This window comes from Otolemur garnettii, unplaced genomic scaffold (assembly GCF_000181295.1).
Source record: "Otolemur garnettii isolate 467f Iridium unplaced genomic scaffold, OtoGar3 scaffold00209, whole genome shotgun sequence".
In the NCBI taxonomy this organism is placed as follows: Eukaryota; Metazoa; Chordata; class Mammalia; order Primates; family Galagidae; genus Otolemur; species Otolemur garnettii.
Window position 1 is genome coordinate 1,538,324 of NW_003852604.1, and position 19,029 is coordinate 1,557,352.

At 40.5% G+C, this 19,029-nt stretch overlaps 1 protein-coding gene across 2 annotated transcripts in view; it reads right to left on the reverse strand.

The window, feature by feature from the left end:
- Window positions 1-19,029, reverse strand: part of GLYAT (glycine-N-acyltransferase) — a 52,228-nt gene that overhangs the window by 18,188 nt on the left and 15,011 nt on the right. The window contains exons 4-6 of one of the 2 annotated variants that reach the window (XM_023507827.1): window positions 16,665-16,791; window positions 15,174-15,345; window positions 14,181-14,832 (exon numbers count right to left, since the gene is read on the reverse strand). The exons of the other annotated variant lie outside the window; for it this stretch is intronic. Of the exons in view, the coding sequence (XP_023363595.1) occupies window positions 14,430-14,832; window positions 15,174-15,345; window positions 16,665-16,791 (702 nt within the window). The 3' untranslated portion in view covers window positions 14,181-14,429. Of the gene's footprint in view, window positions 1-14,180; window positions 14,833-15,173; window positions 15,346-16,664; window positions 16,792-19,029 lie in introns of those variants that run through there. 2 annotated transcript variants of the gene reach the window in all.

The following is a 19,029-nucleotide window of genomic DNA, read 5'->3' on the forward strand; positions in this document are numbered from 1 at the left end:
GTACATGTGCATACCTGGACAGGGTGTGAGAGGAAGCCAGTGCATAAATGCACATATTATGTTAGGGTGTGAGGCAAAGCGAGTGTGTACACGCGCATACCTACGTCACAGTGTAAGATGAAGCTTGTCTCCATCACAGTTTCTGCTACCCAAATAATCAATATATGTGGTAAAAAATTATCAAAATATAGCCAAGCTGGGCATGCTGGCCCATGCCTGTAGTCTCTGCCACTGAAGCAGAAGGTTCCCAAAAGCCCCAGGAGTATAAGACCAGCCTGGGCAACATAGTGACACATGGCCTCTAAAAATAAAAGATAAACATATGCTCAAACAGTCAAACACTAACACATGCCTTGGTAACAGACAAGGGAAGTTAAAGCAAATCTCCTGCAAATTCTCAGGAGATGACATTGAAGTGTAAGAAAAGTATTACTCTCGTGGGAGCCAGTAATTTAGGTATAAGTTAAAAGATAAAACCAGGCTTATTTCACCGTGTTCAAAAATGTTTCCCTCCTACGTTGGGGAGAAAGAGTTGTAAATTTTGAAAGTCAGGAAACAGTGTCCCTGAATCTACTATGTTTTGAAGACTTGTAGGTGGAAAGGATCTCAACTGAATATCTGGAAGGGAAGCTTATTACTCGGTGTTTTCCGGGCTGCTGATATGAAAGCGGGGTGCAGTTTCTCTTGTCCTGGGGAGGCAGGTCCTATGTGCTCAGAGTGGTGCTTCTTGGCATCCCTGTTTCCCACCTCTGTGAAAGCCAGCCTCCCTCAGCCTTGTCTCTGGGGGTAGTTAAGATATCACAAAGTGTTCTTCACTTGTTTACCTGGTGCCTGTACAGCCATTGTATATGAGACGGAGAAATAACTTGTTTTTGCTTCCTCATTCTGATAGCTGGGAAAGAATTTTCCTTGAATCTCAGATGGGACTGTTGGCTTTTGAGTTGGTTCTGACACAAGCTAGAACATTTGAGAACTCCTAGAATGAAATTATTATATTTTGCAATGTGAGAAGAACATGAGATTTGAGATGGGGGCAGGGATTAACTGCTATGGTTTACACAAAGTTGGTTAGTTCCCTCCAAATCTCGTACTGACACTTGATGCCCAGTGTTGGAGGTGGGGATGGATAGAGGCGTTTGGATCATAGGGGTGGACACTCATGAGGGGCTTAGTGCAGGCCCTGTGGTAAGGAATACAGTTCTCCCTCTATTAGTTCCCAGGAGAACTGATCGTTAAAAGGAGCCCTCCCCTCTCTCTCCTCCTCTTTTCCGCCATGTGATCTCTACACACCAGCTAATCTTTCCCTTCTGCCGTGAGTAGAAGCAGCCTGAAGCTCTTATCAGCATCAGCTGCTGGCACCATGCTTTTTGTACAGCCTGCAGAATCATGAGCCAAATAAACCTCTTTTCCTCATAAATTATCCAACCTTGGGGATTCCCTTATAGCAAGACAAACAGACTAAACAACTATAAGCCTCCCAGCCACGGCGCACACTTCCTAATGTCAGACAGCATCCTGCCCTTCTCCAGGCATAGAGGACCTGACTTTGTTTGACCCTTCCCCAGCAACAGTGAGTCTTTACTTTTGCCTTGAGAGTGGCAGGGTTAATTGCTGCTCCACCAGTAGCTTAAGGGTTTTACTTCATAAGAGAAGCTCCAGGCTCAGGTTGGCTTTCATGTTTTTCCCACAGCGACTCCCTGCAAATCCAAGGGGGCTGCCTGGTTTTCTGTTTGTCTCAGTCTCTCCTGTTGGCCCCTGGAAAAGAGTCTGTGAGTAGGTGGGACTCCTCTGTGTCTGCAGCTTCCAGGGATTCTCTCTGGTCATGCTAGCTCAAGTTCAGCCTTCAGCAATTCAATACAAGTTTATTTGACTTTTATCTATCTGCTTGTATGGAAGCCACTGCTCTCCTTCCCCTCTGCCACAAGTTAGAGAGTTCGTGTATTCACAAATCAGTAACCTTTGTATACCCCAATAACAGCCAAGTTGAGAAGCAAATCAAGGACATAATTCCCTTCACAGTCGCTTCAAAGAAAATGAAATATGTCTAACAAAAGAGGTAAAGGATTGCTACAAAAAGAATTATGAAACCCTAAGAAAAGATATCATAGAAGACTTTAACAAATGGAAGAACACACCATCCTCTTGACTGAGAAGAATCAACATTGTTAAAATGTCTGTACCACCCAAAGCAATCTACAGATTTAGTGCAATCCCCATTAAAAACCAACATCATACTTTGAAGAACTGGGAAAAAAAAATACTTTTTCATTCAGTGTGGAACCAGAGAACACCTTGTATAACCACAGTACTTCTTAGTAATAAAAACAAAGCAGGAGGCATCACTCTACCGGACTTTAGGTTATATTATAAGTCCACAGTGATTAAAACAACATGGTATTGGCACAAAAATAGAGACAGAAACATATAGAACTGAATAGAGAACCAAGAGATGAAACAAGTCTCTTACAGCCGTTTGATTTTTGATAAGCCAAACAAAAACATGCACTGTGGAAAAGAATCCCTTTCAATAAATGGTGCTGGGAGAACTGGATATCCACATGTAAAAGACTGAAACTAGAACCACATTTTTCACCACTAACAAAAATTGACTCAAGATGGATAAAAGATTTAAATCTAGAACATGAAATGATAAAATCATAGAAGAAAGTATGGGGAAAACTCTTGATGATGTTGGCTTGGAGAAACATTTTATGAAGAATACTTCAGTGGCAATCACAACAACGGCTAAAATAAACATGGGAATTAATTAAACTGAAAAGCTTCTGTAAAGCTAAAGACACAATAATTAAAGCAAATAGACAGTCTTCAAATGGGAAAATATATTGGTATTTACAAATCTGACAAAGGGTTGATAACTAGAATCTACAGAGGACTCCAAGTAATCAACCAAAAAAAGAGCAAACAATTCCATCACTGGGCAAGAGACAGGAACAGAGCGTTCTCTACAGACGATTGGCTAAAAACATGTGACAAAATGGTCATTGTCTCTAATCATCAGAGAAATCCAAATCAAAACCACCCTGATATGTCACCTAACCCCAGTGAGAATAGCCCACATCACAAAGTCCCAATGCTGCAGATACCGGAGCAGGTGAGCAGAGAAGGAAACATTTTTCCATTGTTGGTAGGACAGCCAACTCATTCAGCCTCTTTGGAAAGAATATGGAGAATCCTCAGAGAACCCAGGTTAGACCTTCCATTGATCTCACAACTCTATCAATAGGCATCTACCCAGAAGAAAAAACATCATTTTATCATAAGGACATTTGCACTAGACTTTTTTTTTATCACAGCTCAAATTACAATCACCAAGATGTGGAAATAACCTAAATGCCCATCAACTCATGGTGTATGTAGACCATGGAATACTATTCATCCATAAAAAAGATTGACACTTTGCATCTTTTGTATTAACCCGCATGGGATTGAAACATATTCTTCATAAATATCAAGAGAGTGGAAAAAGCAAGTATCCAATGTACTCAGTACTAATATGAAGCCAGTAGACAATCTAATACATTCCCACATAAGAGAAAAAAATCAATTCAATTCAAGCTAGGGGGAGGGGGGAGGAGGAAGGGGGAGAGAGAGGTGGAGGAAGGGGAATTGGCCTGCTCCCACCTAATGGACACAATGTAAGGTATATGGCACACCTCTTGAGTGCCGGACAAAACTACAAGGGGGACACTACCTAACAAATGCAAACATTGTAACCTAGTTGTTTGTATTCTCACATTAATCTGAAATTAAAAAAAAAGTCTGTGTATCCTTTCTTAGCTCAGAAAGGTCTGCCCCTTTTTGGAGTTCAGGCTATTTGCTTGTCCTCAGATTCCTTATGATTCCAGAACAAGTATGATTTTGCAGTTTATCTGGCCTTGTTTCATGGTTAAACTGGGATCAATGTTTTTTTCCAGTGTTTTAGATTTTATTTTTATTTATTTTATTTTATTTATTTATTTTGAGACAGAGTCTCATTATGTCACCCTCGGTAGAGTGCCACGGCGTCACAGCTCACAGCAACCTCAAACTCTTGGGCTTAAGCACTTCTCTTACCTTGGCCTGCCAAGTAGCTGGGACTATAGGTGCCCACCACAAAACTTGGCTATTTTTTGGTTGTAGTTGTCATTGATGTTTGGCAGGCCCAAGCTGGGTTCGAACCCACCAGCTCCAGTGTATGTGGCTGGTGCCTTAGCCCCTGAGCTATAGGCACCAAGCCCAGTGTTTTAAATTTTAGGCAGAACAGAATTGAGGTTTCTTTTTCTTAATTGAAGTATACATCTTACAAAAGAAATTAAGTCTGTTCTGTTACTCATAAATACTTAGACTGTATAATTTAAACTGATTGTTTTGGGGTGTAAGGGGCAAGTTATGATCTGAGTTATTTATTTTGTCACCTACATTATAGAATAAAAATGACACGACTTTCCTACATGATCATCTTTTATAGGTTGATCCCTTGATCCCAAAACCTTATCTAGGCTTTCTACACTGCCAGGATCATCCTTTGGGGACCTCCATCCTTTGGAAAAGTCAGTTTTTTGCCCCTTTACTAGAGTTGAAACAAACCTGGGTTAATGGTGTCACCTAGAACCGAAAAAGACACAGAGGCCCAGCGGTAGAGATTTTCTACACCAATATGTTCAGTAAAAACCAAACCAACACGGACTGAGTGTTGGGAGGCCTAACACAGCCACACATGAATCCTTTCCCCTCCTTCTCCTCCTAAGACAAGGAAACATAGGATCCCAGAAGTTCATGTCAGAGGACCCTAACCTTCTATCCTTCTAGGCAAACTGTGAAATTTGCCCACCTCTTCTGACCTCTTATAAAAATGGTCTCTAATTGCTCCCAGGCACAGAGGCCACAGCTACACTGCCCAGATGGTTGACCCTCCTCCCCTTTCAATAAACCTGGCCTGAACCTCTCCACTCTCCTGCAGCCTGGTCTCTGGGATGCCACTGGTACACCTCTCACAGAGGACACTGGAAGAAGTAATTACTATTTCAGTGTGGAGACAGAGACATATACTCAGGAGAAACAACAGTGAACAGTGAACCATGACCTTCCTGGCTCAGGTCTGTGGAGACAACCAGCATCCTGGGGGCTGGGAGCCTAGTGCTCTGAACTCAGGACGTTCCCAGCTCAGGGGTGGCAGCTGTCTCTGCACTCATGTGGGTAGAGAATCTCTCCAACAGCTCAGGAGCCCATCAACAGCCAAAGGGAGAAACAACCAGTTCCTTCTGGCCTCCAAGCCTTTAGGGGTTGATCTCTGCCAATAACTTTCTCCTTCCTGTTCTGCTCTACAGCTTCTTCCCATGGGAGAATCCTGAAGGTTCTGGCACCTTCTCTCAGACCTACTCATGATCCATGTTTGTCTGTCTGTTTGTGCTCTTTCATCTAAAATTTCTTTTTCTTACTGAGATGCTCTGGTGGTTGGTGTCTCTGGTTGGTCATTTTCAAAGCTGTATCCATATAGATTGGTTCCCAGGAAACAATGAGAAGCAGCAGACTTTCTAGAATATGCTATTGCCTTTACCCTGGCACATAAAGCTGGGATTTACAGAATGTGCTTAGGTACATTTTTTTTGGGGGGGGGGAAGGCAGGGAAAGAGGCTCATGCTGTTGTCCTCAGCAGTGTGCCATGGCATGATAGCTCACTGCAAACTTAAATTCCTGGGCTCAGTGATTCCCTTGCCTCAGCCTCCCAGATAGCTGAAACTACATGCACCTGCCACAAGGCCTGGCTATTTTTAGAGATGGAGTCTCGCTCTTGCTCAGGATGGTCTTATACTCCTGAGCTCAGGAGATCCACTGCCCTGGCCTCCCAGAATACTTGACACCTGTACATGACAAGTACAGGAGTCAGGTGTAGGCATGAGCCACCATGCCCAGTCTCAGGTAAATTTCCTTAAAGAAAGTATGAAGAAAAAGATCTTATTGTGGACCTTTCTCTTTAAGGTGTGGGGGGCAACCCTGTTAATTGTGTGGGTTTCCAAGTCCCTTTTTCCTGTTTGGGGAGCTGGTTCTACCAGTTTGGGAGGCTGTCTGTATGTGTCCTTTGCACATACAGTTCTCTTTCTGGAACTCCTGTTTGCTCTCTGTTCTGCCTTTAGGAGACCAGCAGACCAGGTGTGAAGGAAGATGCAATTGTGCAGGCAACACACCTCTCACCATCTCTCCTTTCCCAGTTAGAAGCAAGATAGCAGCCAGAGGTATTAGGTGATCATTTTGGCAAAGTCTCGGCTGTTTGCTCATACATTTGCAGAGCAGAAACCTTTCCAGATAGAGTGCCTGAAGACTTCTTCCCCATTTGAGCACCCCAAACTGTGTGTGTTCTCTTGTTTTGGGGAGCTTCAGTAGAATATCACAATGGGTCACAATCATGTTTCCCTATAAATAGTAGCTGAGGGATTTTGAATGTCTCTGTGTTAATTACTTAACTCCTAAATGGTGGAGACAGGATTTTATTTCAGAGTCCTCTTATTTTAAAACACCCTATGTGCCTGCTCTACCATCCTCAAACAAGAATGCACTTTCCTACCTGGAATGGATAAGTTAATAAAAAAATATTTATAGTGTCAATTCTATGATGTGAAATAACCAAAAATGGATGTTTTCCCCTTCTCTGGCATTTGAATCTGTCAATTCTCTCTTGTTTTCCATGAATAGAGGAAAGAAAACAAACTTTACTTAGAGGAAGAACCCAGGAAACTCATTAAGCCCACATACAGGGGACAGGCACTGTTTTGCTAAAAGTTTTCTTTATACTCTCAAACAACCCTGGCTCTAAAATAGTTAGAGAAGTGCATTATGTTTCTGGAAAGGTTTATAAACAAAAGTTTGTTGGCACATAGCCACACCATTTCTTTACATATTATCTACATCTATTAGACATGGTGTGACCCACAAAGCTAAAATATTTAGGCTCTGACCTTTAAGAATACTTTGCCTACTCCTACTCTAGAATGGTAACTGTCAAACCAAACTCCTGTGGATTAACCATTGTTCTTTTCCAAAGAAGAAGACCAATGAGACAGTCTCTATATTGTAGTCTTTTTGCTTTTAAAGAGCTTCTGTCTGTTGTGCAAAGGGCTGATTCTTTGCTTTTAAAAAGCTTCTGTTGTGCAAAAGGGCTGATTCTGTACCACAGTCTGTCATCCTCCTGTTCCTCTGATCTTGGGTACTCCACCACCACCTCACCCATACTATCTGTACTCTCCATACTCAGCCACAAAATGAAGGAAACTCCGCTGGGTTTGTTATATGAAGATTCAGATGTTCTCTATTTTCTTTTGATTCTGGATAAGTAACTTAACTTTTCCAGCATGGTTTGCCATCCGTGAAAGGAGATATCTTGTTAGACAATGTCTAAGGCTTTAAGGCTCTTTCTCTAATGCTTCTCATTAGGGCAGTGCCTGTAGCTCAGTGGGTAGGGTACCGGCCACATACACAGAGGCTGGCAGGTTTGAACCCGGCCCAGGCCAGCTAAAAAACAAGGGCAACAACAATAATGACAGCAAAATAGCTGGGCATTGTGGGGGGCACCTATAGTCTTAGCTACTTGGGAAGCTGAGGCAAGAGAATCATTTGAGCCCAAGCGTTTGAGGTTGTTGTGAGCTGTGACACCATTGCACTCTACCCAGGGCAGCAGCTTGAGACTCTGTCTCAATTAAAAAAAAAAAAAAAAAAGCTTGTCATCTGCTCTAGGAAGATTTATTCTGTGATTTATGAGATAAGGACATTAGAACTTCATTATTTTGGGCTTCAGACACAAACAAGTACAGGTGTCCTGGGAGAAGCTTTTATTTCTCTCAATCGAGTTCTCATCCTCAGAAACCGTCTGTTGTCCTCTGGCTGTGGTAGGGGCAGGGATGGTAGAAGGGGATTATCAGAGTCCTCTGAGCATGGTCTCTCAGCTCAAATTCTCAGGTGTTGAATTTGACCCTACAATTTATTAACTGTGTGTCTTTGGCTAAGTTATTTAGTTTCCTTGTGACTCAGTTTCCTCATTAAAAATTTGGGTAAAGAATTGTGTCTACTGTTATTAAAGTTATTTTGTTTTTCTAAGTGGGATAATATTTGTGAAATGCTTACATAAGTACCTGAAGAATATAATATGGATATTAATGTTTCTTAAACAAAACAAAAAAATTACCTTGATGTAGAGGAAGCTACGTATACAAATGTATCTCTCAAAATACAGTGTGAGATATTTTTCCTATGGAACAAGATCCAGATCTTTTTTATATGCTCATGCTTATGAGTCACAATGAAGAAAAAATTGCCACACCGTCCTTACTCAGTCCGGTTAACTGTGTTTGCTTTTCTAATTAAAACCCTGATTAAATTCCCCATTTGAATTGACTGAGGTGGGCACTCCTGAGTCATTATACGTTAGTGGGCATGCTTCGGTCAATGTCAGACAAAATTTGCGCTTAATTTGGAATTAATGATCTTTAGGGGGAAAAAAAAAAAACTAGTTCAAGTGTAACTTTACCAAAATATAGCCAGACACCCTAGCACACATAACATTTTGAAATCAGAGATAAAATATCGTGGCAAATTACCTCCATCTTATCAGGCAACTAATCAGGGAGAAGAAGGAACAGTTTCTTGTTTTATAACTGTAGGTATCCAGCTTGTATTCTATTTATCTTAGGTATGGTTTGCTCCAACTTATCATTGGTGTTAATCTAGGTACGTTATGATGTGTTTGCAATGGCGTGGTTTCCCAGTAGATAGCTGAAGAAAGCAAGGGTGTTCCATTCCCCTTACCTACGTGGGAGAAAGAATATAAACTGTTTTGGAGTGTGTTATTTATCATGATGGCCAGTATAAGGAACGATGATACAAGACCCCGCTGAGGTGTCCAACTCCAGTTCTCAGGAGGGGTCCCATCAGCTACCAGGTAAGACTGCAGTTGTACTTGATACTTTCACACTTTTTGAAAGGACACGTACTTCACTGAGGAACTGGGGGAACAGCCTGGAGAGGAGCCCCCCAGTCCTGGATTGACATTAAAGAACCTGCTTCCCTCACAGCACGAGAAGGCAGGAACTCCTCAGGAGTCGTGTTTATGTTTACTGAAGCCCTAAGTTTTCCACATCTGGGTTTTGTTGGTAAAAATAATTCCTGATTCTCAGGAGTATTTATATCCCCACCTTTGCAGGACAGGACATTTTTCTTCTTTTACTATCCAGAAAAGATATCATTATTAGAGAGAGTAGTGTATCATATTTTGATACCATGGTCACTTCTCGCTATGCCTAAGATTTTAATCATTTATCATTATATTAAGAATAATTCCAGTTTATTTTTAATGTCTGACCCTGTGAGATTTGATCTATAGTATTCTTAAAATGGAAATATCTCTGAACACTGACAAAGTGCTGGAATGGCTGAGAGTTGGAGTAATTTGTATGATTAGGTTGATAAGATTTTATATCAGATTTGGTCAATTCTTGGTAACAAAGCTCTACAAAATGTTGTCTAATCAGCACTCCATGAATGTTTCCCACTAGTATCTGTCTAATCTTCTTAAAAGCTAGATGTTAACTGGAAAATTATTTTTCAAAATTAACTTTGATAGCATCAATTAAATATATAGCTATGATTCCTCAGTTTCATTGTTCCCTCCCCTGCCAGTAGTTGGAATTTCTAGTAATTTTTGTTTTTTAAATTGAGTTCATTCGTAATTGCTTGGAAGAAGTAAATTATAGAATTAGGATGTAATTGTTCCTGAACCCTAAGCAAGTTATTCTTAGCATATAATGGAGAACATTTTGTGGATAGTCAGAATTATATAACAATAACCTAGAAAACTCCAAAAAGAACAGTCCAATCAACACAATAAAGAACAAAACTCTATTAGGGAGAATGAGGCTGCTAGTAGATTAAGGCATCTGGGAGAATTTTATTTCAATGTTCATGACTGGTAGCTGATTAATTTAAGGAGTATTTTTGGTTTTATAGTTGGTATATTTGTTTGTTTATTTTTACCTGGAGTTTGTTTCCTAAGAGTCGCAGCTTGTCCCAGCAAGGATGATGTGCCCTCATTAATCTTCTCAGCTCCCAACCTTCAGCCTCATTGAGTTCATTCTGTCCATTATCTCTCCCTCTGGACAGGAGCCTCTGTTGAAAGCTGGCTCCAGTCAGCTGTCTTTCTACCTCCGCCCTGTTTGTTTATTTTTAAGCATTCAACCTCTGTGGACACCTTGCATTCAGAGATTCTCTGGAAACTTTTGGTTTTTTGAGGTATCTCCAAACTACTACAAGATGCCCCTAGAGATTATGGTAGTTTGCAGTCCCACCAGCAATGTAAGAGAGTTCTTTTCTCTTTGCATCCTAGCCAGCATCTCTTGCTTTGGGACTTTTTGGTAGGCACCATTGTCACTGGAGTGAGATGACACCTCACTATGGCTTTGATTTGCATTTCCCTGATAGAGACATGGAGTGTTTTCTCACGTGCTTGTTGGCATTAGTCTATTTTCACTTGAAACGTTTCTGTTCATGTCTTTTGCCCACTTTTTAATGGGTCATTGGATCTTTTCTTGCTGACTTGCTTGAGTTCTAAGTCCCTGACAATAGATACAGAGATTAATAAAATATGGTATATGTTTACCATGGAATCCTACTCGGAAATAAAAAAATGACCTAATATGTGCATCTTTTGTAACAACCTGGTCTCCATCGAATTGCCACATAAGTTTATCCTTTAATGGAGGTCATGTTTCTCTAAAATTTAAAGAAAATTGTTCTTGATGTTTATAAACATTTGTAGCTATTCAGGCATTAAAAAGTTAGGATTTTTTCTCCTGTTGTTCTAGTCCCTTTTGTGAAATCGTCCTTCTTCTGAGGGCCTTCCAAGAATTCAGAGGCCTGACTCTTGAGTCGACTGTCACTTCAGCTGTTTCAACACTAAAGGATGCACTCAGACCAGTTAAACTAAAAGTGTCTCTTTTCCCAAGCAGAGCAACCTCATAGCTGGCACCACACTGGGTCACACCCCAAACCCATGGCCTCCCCGACCAGTGTGGTTCCAGAGCTCACTCAAGGCCCACAGCTACTACTGCCTGACTACCAAAGAAGTTTATTCAAAGCCCAAGGCCACTTTCGTCAGCCTGTGGTGAAGGTGGCTGGGACTTGGTTCCATCTTCCCAGGGTGGCCCACAGCCCTCTGGCCTAGAGTTGGCCAAGAAGTGCTGTCCAGGAACAATGGCTGGGATTAGGGGCTTCAGGGTGTGACCTGGGCTATGTTTTGCTGTGGTGAAGCTGGTACTCAATTCCAAGGCAAAGTGCCCTGTACCTTTCCTTCTCCTCCCCTGGGGAGATGGAATCCTTTCTAGGCTGCGTTGCCTGGAGCTAGGGATCAGGTGACTGTGGCTGTCCCCCAGCCACTGTAGCTGCAGTCATTCTGTGCTTCATCCCGAGCCTTCTGCCTCCCAGACCACGCTGTATAAAGCTCACGCAAGAAACGTGGCTGCTGAGGTCACTTAATCATCTGATGGTGAAGTGAGCCAGAGTCAAGTTCCTCCCAGCAGGGCAGCGGATTTCCCTCTGTCCAGGCCCTGCTTTACATGTTACCTCTGTGGATAGTGGCCTAGAATCAAGAGTGGTAGATGTTTGCTTAGTACCATAATCCACCATAACAAAGCATCATGGAGTTCTAAAAAAAAGTCTCACAACTCTGTCTCCTCCCCAAGGCACACAGATGCTCTCCGCATGCTGTGCTGACTGGGGCTGAAGGAGGAGTGGTGCGGGCAAGGCAAGGCTATAAGTATGACCTGTTTCCATTGGTGAATAACTGCAAATACCAGGGGTGATGCATAGCTCCTCCAAGCCCGAGAGCATCCTTCAGAATTTAGAAGAGTTATACATGCACATGGTAAAGTTTAGAGCAGGGTTTCACCACCTCTGCTCTGTACATGCTGTTGGCTTGTTAAATTTTTTGTTCTGAGGTGCTGTCCTGTGTCCTGTAGGATGTTTAGCAGCTTCTCTGGCTCCTACCAGGGGCAAGTTCCCTGCCTTTTCGTCTTACCCTCTACCAAGTTGTGTCAAACAAAATGTCTCCAGACATTGCTAGATGTCCCCTGGAGTAGAACGTGCCTCCTGGCTGAGAACTACTGTTTTATAGGAATCAGACCCATGGAGCAAATGTTTTTGAATTAAGGAAGAAGTTATGATTATGCAATATTATATATACTTATATGACTGAATTTGCTTATTAGAATTACAATTTTAATCTAATTTAAAAGTATAATGAGAAATTTATTTACATTTATGTTTAAATGGTTAAATTTTATTAAAACACAGCTTCAATATTAGAAGAACCAAATACAGTTTGCATGTCCCATTTGTGTAATTCATAAAAAGTTACTTTGCTAAAATTACCAGAATTGCTTAGCATTAGAGAAAATGTGGATTATTACAAAAGCTTTGAGATACACAAAAATCAAGAAACATAAAATCTGCACAGATGGATACCAGAGAACCCCTCAAGAACACTGGTAAGACGAGTGGGTCTAAACTTGGGCAGGTGAATCAGAAAGGATGCTGTCAACTGTGTTTCTTGGAGGTGAAGAAATGGACAGCATAGTTGTTCTCAAAACTTGTGTAGTGATTTGTGCCCATATTTCATCTGGGTAGTGACCAGGGGTCACGCTAACACCCCGCAATGCACAGGTCAGGTCTCACAACAAGGAATTATCCAATCTAAAATATCATTGTGTTAAAGTTGACAAAGGCTGGAAATTAAATCTCAAGAAAATGTATCCTTCCTTCCTTCCTTTCTTTCTTTTCATTTTTGAAAGAGAGGGAGAATTCTTCCTCAATTCCGTAGCCTAATTCTAGGCTTAGCTGGAACAGAAGGGAACAGGTTCTCAATCCAGGTATCACTTTCATTCCTCAACTCTCCTTGATGCCCAGTGCTGGCTGCGAGTTCTTTTTCTCTTGACATGTTGGGACAGGAAACTGTTCTAGCTAACCTGTTCCAGCCTGCAAGAATATCTATCTCACTGTTCCCCACTGATAGCCAACTCTTTCATGAGGCAATGATTTGAATGTTTGTTTCCCCCCAGTATTCATGTGGAAATGTATTCCCCAAAGCAACAGTATTCTGAGGTCGGGCCTTCAGGAGCTAAGTAAGCCAGAAGGACTCCTCTTTAATAGCTGGGACTAATGTTTTATAAAACAGACAGAAAGACCTAGCTTTTTGTTTGTTTGCCCTTGTGGCATGTGAGGAATGTCCTTTCCAGAGGACACAGCAAAAAAGCATTATCTTGAAGCAGAGGCTGGATCCTCTCCAGACACTGCAAACCTGCTGGTAGCTTGACTTTGGACTTCCAGCCACCAGATGTATAAGATATAAATGCATATCCTTTATAAATTACCCAATCCCAGGTATCTTGTAGCAGCAGAATCATACTAAGGCAAGTAATATGCTGAAATCAAGTGGAACAGCAGTTACTCATGCCACCCTTCCCTGCCCCCAATTCCTATCTCTCCTCAATAAATATCCATCTCTCTGGGTCTGGGTGTGCCCACCTTCCCTCTTCCATGGGCTCACCCCATGCTCTCCATGAGCCCCATCATGAATCACTAGGCTTAAAGAAGCACATTCAAAATTGTGTGTACCAAGTACCAAAATCTCAGTATTGTTTGGGGTTTATGGTAGGTTTAAGAAGCTCAGCATTGAAAGCATTGTGGAATAATTTTTCCTGGAGTAGGAGCTGGAAGAGGACAGGAGAATATAAGTTAGTCCTTTCCCTAATAACTCTCCCTGCTATATCATGTTTGTTGTGTTTAACCTAATATCTTATGTATCTTCTTATATAATATAGCTAATATACCTGAAAAGCATCAATCACAGGAGAGGATAACCTCTAAAGACCTAATGAAGGAAGTGCACTTGTTCATCAATAAGAGAAAAGCCAAGAGAGATGAATAAGTCATAGTTCTCAGAAAATATTATTCACCACTTCCCAAGCTTCACTCCCCCACCAAAAAGCTGATAAGGATCTCTCAGCCCATAATCTAGGAGTTCTACTAGAAGTAACTTAGAGCAAGGTGTAGCTGATGAAGAAGTGTCACAGACATGGGAGCTAAACTACATAGCATGTGAGGACCAGGCCCAGCTCCTCACTGAGAAATATTTTTTTTTTTTTATTAAATCGTAGCTGTGTACATTAATACAGTCATGGGGTACAGTGTGCTGTTTTTATATACAATTTGAAAATTTTTCATCAATGCAGGGACCGGGTGATCCTGTTGACCATCACACTGCTTCCCCAGAGCCCAGAGAGTGCTCACTGCTTTCTCATTGATTACAATTTATCTCTCCTTCATCCACCACCCACCTCCCTAAATATATGCCCAGGTCCACCCAAAACTGTGAATGTTCAAAGCTTGGTTCACAAGGGCACACAGTTCCACTGGTTCCAGCCTCCTACAATGGGGATATAATGCAGATTCTGAGCCACTTTTTGCATAGCTTCATTTTTCTTATCTGTGTGAGAATAGATGGGAAAACCAAGTTTGTGCATTGTCTGTACATGGGAATAGATGACATAGGAGATGAGGCCATGGACCCGGTACTCTGGTATGGTGCCTGACATCCGCATCTCTCCAGTCTGGTCCATTAGGCTCCAGGACACAGGTGTCCCCTCGGGCCCCAGCAGACAGAAGCTGGGGAAGGTCTGGATACAGTGCTCAATGAATTTCTGGCTTCTCTCATTGCCTCCAAAAGACCAAAACTTATTTACCAAGGTGGCATGGGTAGCATCCAGGGATGAGATTTTAAAGACCTCTTTATTGCTATAAACGATACAAAAAGAAAATGACATTCACGAATATGAAGGTCTATATTTTTCTTACCTCTGTTGTTTCAAGAGACAGAGTAGACTAAGGGAATTGTGAATGCAACATCATAGAGTATGAATGAGCTTGTGATGATGGAGGAAGGGAATGAAGGCCAGTGTGGTTGGGGGAAGTGAGCAGGAAGTGCAGGAAAGGTGCACGTGGTAGCCAGAGAGCAGAGTTATTCCAGGTGAGAAGGGAAATGATGGAATCTCCTGTTTGTGATCATTGGTTATAGAAAGATCAGATTGAAAGCAGTGAAGTGTTGAGTGCCATAGAGTAACTTTTATCCAACTCACATATGCTTGGGCTTGCCACCACTGGATGATAAAGTTTGTGTATCCATCAGGGAAGGAGACAGTTTCTTGGCTGTCTCAGACTTTACATAGAGAATGCATTGTGTTTGTTTGACTTTAAAAGATTTAATGGCTGCAAGATTTTCTATCACCTCATTCAGGCTGGGCTGTGAACCTAGATGGGATCATAAGGAGAGATATCATGGTTTAGATATATACATGGGAGAAGCGGTCCAGTAGAGTAGAAAGTGCCTGAATTTAGATTCATAAACCCTTGGTTCTGGGCTTGGTGCTGCCACTGTGTGACCTGAGTCATGTAGTCAAGATTTGTGTAACTGCTTCCTGTTTTACTTAAGTCTACCTAGAGATGAATTTGGCCATGGTCACGTCATTAGTGGAAATGCCCAATATCAAGTATTTGGGGCTACATCATCATGTATGTTTGATAATGAGCTTTGCTTCCACGTGATAGACTATAGCATTAATGACTCACGATTTGTCCTGGTGTCCATTCTTTGGGACAGTCCCCTCTTGCACTGTATCTGACTTTGGCCATGTGACTTGCTTTCATTAAGGAAAAGAGAAAATTTAATGTGAAGAGTCTTAACATTTCTTACACTTTGGGCTTTCCCTCCTTCCCCACCCCCCTGGTTACCTTAAGATCAACACCATAAAAATAGACCTAGGTTACCCTGCTGGAAACATGTGCTTCTCTGATGCTGTCACCAAGTCACCCGCTGGTACTACTGACCAGCCAGAATCATCATTCAGGCACGTGAATGATGCTGTGTTAGAGCAACCAGCCATATTCTATCTGTGACTTGATTTCAGTACTATGAATAAAGCCAGATGAAACCAGCAGAAAGACCAACTTGCAGGGCTCAGCACAAATGTTTAATTTAGAGAATTACGAGGTCTGCTGTGCAACCAAAGTAAACTGACACATTCAGGTATTAGGCCAAGTTCTTCCTATCCACTATCCAAACGTTTATTTGCTCTTTCTAGTACCCTAAGTTTTAGGGACCATTTTATCCTCATTTCTATATGTAAGGAATGTGATCTCAGGGAGAGTAAGTCAGTTGCCTAGGATGACATACCGAGTAATTGGTAGATGTTGTCCTAGGGAGTCTGACTCCAGTGGGCGTGCTGATAACCATGGTAGCTGTCCTTGGAGACATGGGAGCTGTTCTGTGGCACATGAGCTATCACTCTGAGCCCAGGAATAGAAGGTCAGGCTCTACTCTGGTACCTAAATTCCCTAAGTGTTCTAGGTGCAATTGCACAATATGTCATAAACCCTTCTCAACGGTAAATTACACCTTGGTTTCCCATATGAAACCTATTCCAGCTATAGGTTTGAGTTTTTATCCCTTTTGCAGGTACTGTTTGCACTGTGTCAAAAAATCAATAGGTTAGAAGAGAGATGTACAAGCCACGTGAAGACTTGCTTAGAACGCAGACGTGATTCAGCACACACCCATTTCTCTTACTTACTTTGAATTTGTAAATGCTGCTTCCAATTGATGACTTCTGGTGAACCAAGGAATTTCTGACAGTTTTGGATATCTTTGGAGAAGATTTGGTAGGTATTGGTATAGTGATCAAGGTCATCTATCATATCCTGTTATTGTTAGGAAAAGGAGAATAAAACACATTATTTTATGATTGCAATGTTTTTTTAAAAAAAGAATTCCATTATATTGTGATATATTTAAGTAATAAAGTATTAGTTTTTATATATTACAGATACTTCTGAATCATTTAAATCATGAGATAAAGATTGGAAGTTTAACCATTCACCTTATGATGGAAAATTCTAGAATAATACTGTTCTTTATATTTATATTGCCTTAAAACTTCCCGTTAAAGACATATTTCTTTTCAAAGTATTCTTCTATAACTTCTTCTTCCTCCAAAGGAAGAAGAAATCAACAATGATCAAGGGAATGCTTTTATTTAAAGAGTAAGTTTTACTACAGTTGGAATACTTGCAGAACACACAAACAATTAACATGATCGTATGAAACAGATACTCTAAAATGTCATTGATATATAACAAAACCAAAAAAGATGAAAACCAATTAGAAATACTTTTGGAAAAAAATACTATGGTTAAACATATTGTAATTCCAGAATGGAAAAAAGTCATTTTTTCACACAGATTTCCTCAAATTATTTAAAAGCTGATGAATTTATTTAGAGGAAGAGGGCTGAGGAATATATTGTCACAACTATTATAGAATCAGAAATTTTTGAAATAATAATTGGAAAACATTGCACAAAAACACACTCAAATTAGCAATGATATCGACTAATTTTGTTGTTTAAAATCACAATCAAAAGAAAAGAAGAACATGAGAGCAAATATATATAAAGTTTTAGTTAGGAGGATTTCAAGAGAAATATTATGCAATGTGGTGACTATTATTAACAATGTACTGTAGTCTTGAAAATTATTAAGATAATAGATTTTAAGTGTCCTTATCATGCAAAAGATGAACATATACTATTTAAATTAGTGATTTTAAAATAACTTTGTATTAAAGACATATTTGTTTTTTGATGTTCCAAAATAAGCTTATACATTTTTATCTTAAAGTATTACATATTTCACTAATTTTCAAGTCTTTCCTCAAATGTGTATGGAAATTCTACCATTACAATTTTGTTATTTACAACTATGTTATTTATTTTGTTATTATTATTTTTTTTTTGTTATTTATTTAGTTACTGGAAGTCATTATTCTTTTTTTTTTTTTTTTTTTTTTTTGAACAGAGCCTCAAGCTATCCCCCTGGGTAGAGTGCCATGGCATCACACTCACAGCAACCTCCAACTGCTGGGCTCAAGCGAGTCTTCTGCCTAAGCCTCCCAAGTAGCTGGGACTACAGGTGCCCGCCACAATGCCTGGCCATTTTTTGGTTGCAGCCATCATTGCTGCTTGGCGGCCCGGGCTGGGGATTCGAACCCGCTACTTTAGGTGTATGTGGCTGGCGCCTTAGCCACTTGAGCCACAGGCGCCGAGCCTGGAAGTCATTATTCTGTTTCACATCTTTGTATTTTTGTCCTTGCTATTTTCTTTGGTTAGAGTATGTTTTCTTGTCATCCTGACAAAAACAAATGGACCTACAAAAATCCAGTTCAGATGAACTCTCCACCAAAATGTATCTTTATCTGGTAACCTCCACCTTCTTTTTTTATTTTTATTTTTATTTATTTATTTTTTATTAAATGATAGCTGTGTACATTAATGCAATCATGAGGTACAGTGTGGTGTCTTCATATACAATTTGAAATATTTTCATCAAACTGGTTAACATAGCCTTTATATCATTTTCTTAATTATTGTGTTAAGACGTTTATATTCTACTTTTAGAAAGATTCACTTGTACCCTTGTAAGATAAACCATAGAGGTGATCCTTCCAATAACCCTCCCTCCACCCATCCACCTCTCTGCTCATATTCTTAGGCTATAATTAGGTTATAGCTTTCATATGAAAGCTATAAATTAGTTTCATAATAGGGCTGTGTACTTTGGATACTTTTTCTTCCATTCTTGTGATACTTTGCTAAGAAGAACATTTTCCTGCTCTATCCATGTAAACATGAAGGATGTAAAGTCTCCATCTTTCTTTATGGCTGCATAGTATTCCACAGTTTATTGATCCACAGTTTATTGATACCACAGTTTATTGATACCACAGTTTATTGATCCATTTGTGGATCGATGAGCACTTGGGCTTCTTCTATGACCTGGCAATTATGAATTGGGCTGCAGTAAACATTCTGATACAAATATCTTTGTTGTAATGTGATTTTTGGTCTTCTGGATATATACCTAATAAAGAAATTGCAGGGT